This window comes from Ammodytes marinus (assembly GCF_949987685.1).
Source record: "Ammodytes marinus genome assembly, chromosome: 15".
Taxonomy (NCBI): domain Eukaryota; kingdom Metazoa; phylum Chordata; class Actinopteri; order Uranoscopiformes; family Ammodytidae; genus Ammodytes; species Ammodytes marinus.
The window spans coordinates 26,447,659-26,449,298 of record NC_137219.1 but is presented as its reverse complement, the minus strand read 5'-3'; the positions used below and the strand labels follow the sequence as shown (position 1 = coordinate 26,449,298).

The following is a 1,640-nucleotide window of genomic DNA, read 5'->3' as shown; positions in this document are numbered from 1 at the left end:
ACACACACACACACACACACACACACACACACACACACACACACACACACACACACACACACACACACACACACACAAACAGACACACACTAACAGTGCCGTAGGAAGGGGAGGGAGGGGGTAATGGCAAGGGAGTTCAGAAGGGTGTGGTGTGTGTGTGTGTGTGTGTGTAGGTGTGTGTGTGTGTGTGTGTGTGTGTGTGTGTGTGTGTGTGTGTGTGTGTGTGTGTGTGTGTCGGGGGGGGGGGCAGTTCTCTTCATTCCTAGGTGATTCACGTTTGAAGTGGCCTCGCAAAATTGCTTTATGGAAAGTGGCGAGCGGCTCGGCGGGGACATTAGGCGGCGAAGCAGCGGGGGGGCCGGGCCTTTCATTAGGGAGCTCTACTTCGCTTTTATTACCCCGGATTTGGAGTTTTATGGTTATCATTATTTGCGATGGAATTATTATTGGCATATATCTTGCCAGTTGAGCAGGTTTGGGTTTCTGGGGACACCGGGACACACGTGGTCTTCTGTGTGACTGAATCCATGAAGCGCTGTCTGGGGTGAGTCGCTACAGGCTTAGCCCACAGTTGGAGCTCAGGCCTGGGCGGGTAGGGCCTCTGAGGAGGGCTGGGAGGGTCCAGCATTGGAGAGGCAACGCTGGGTGATCTCTGACTGAAGAATCTGAGTCTCCACCACAAACTCATCCTGTTGGTCACCCACCCACACACACACACGCACGCACACACACACACACACACACACACACACACACACACACACACACACACACACACACACACACACACACACACAAACACAGAGAAAAAAAACAGCCATTACAATCTGTCAGGGAAACATTCATATATCCACAAATGACACACATACTGTAACTCATTAATGTAAATCAATCCCCATACTCTCCTGTTATTTAGTATGGGAGAAAAAGATTGACGGTAGGATGTCCCAATACACATGTGGTCAGATGCAGCGTGCTTAAAACATTTTTTTGGGGAGATTCTGACCCACAATCCACTGCAGGTGAAGTCACATGGACAGAGCCTCTGAGTGAAAACAAGCAGTCATGTTTTAGGCCTGATCTAAGCACTATGGTTCACGCTTCATTCATTTCATTTTCATTTTTTATTTTATTTCAGACATATCAAAAACAATACAAAACTAAATGAAAAGCACAAAAATACAACAAACAAAATGTATGTTTAAAAGACTTCACAAAAAGAATAAAAAAGAAAACAAATTATCTGTATTGATGTGACATGCCCGAAAAGGAGCAGGAAGAAGTATACACTTATTTAATCCTACCCCTTTGCCATAGTAAAAAAAAATATATATAAAAATATTTATTATATTCGCTTCATGTAATCCATATAATCTCTATACAATTGGCGATACTATATTTGCCATTTGCGATCTATACATACATACAACTTAATATACTATAATTTTTTTATAATTTATATATTTATACAATGCATATATCTATATTTATATTTATAAACAATCAATATATCCATATCTACATACATATCTATACAATCAGTATATAAATCGCTTGTTCATGTTTGGTAAAAAAAAGAAGAAACAATTGGACAGTCTGCTATGACAAGGGCCACGGCATGTTTCTCTGAGTGATAAAAG

The 1,640-nt window shown here is 41.9% G+C and overlaps 1 protein-coding gene across 1 annotated transcript in view; it reads right to left on the bottom strand.

Moving 5' to 3' along the window:
- Positions 1–578: 578 nt before the first annotated feature.
- LOC307262018 (protein phosphatase 1 regulatory subunit 37) overlaps positions 579–1,640 on the bottom strand; it is a gene marked incomplete at both ends in the record, with an annotated part of 59,573 nt that continues 58,511 nt past the window's right edge. Inside the window, one exon of the mRNA XM_080042748.1 lies at positions 579–689. Coding sequence (XP_079898874.1) covers positions 579–689 — 111 coding nt within the window. The remainder of the gene's footprint in view (positions 690–1,640) is intronic.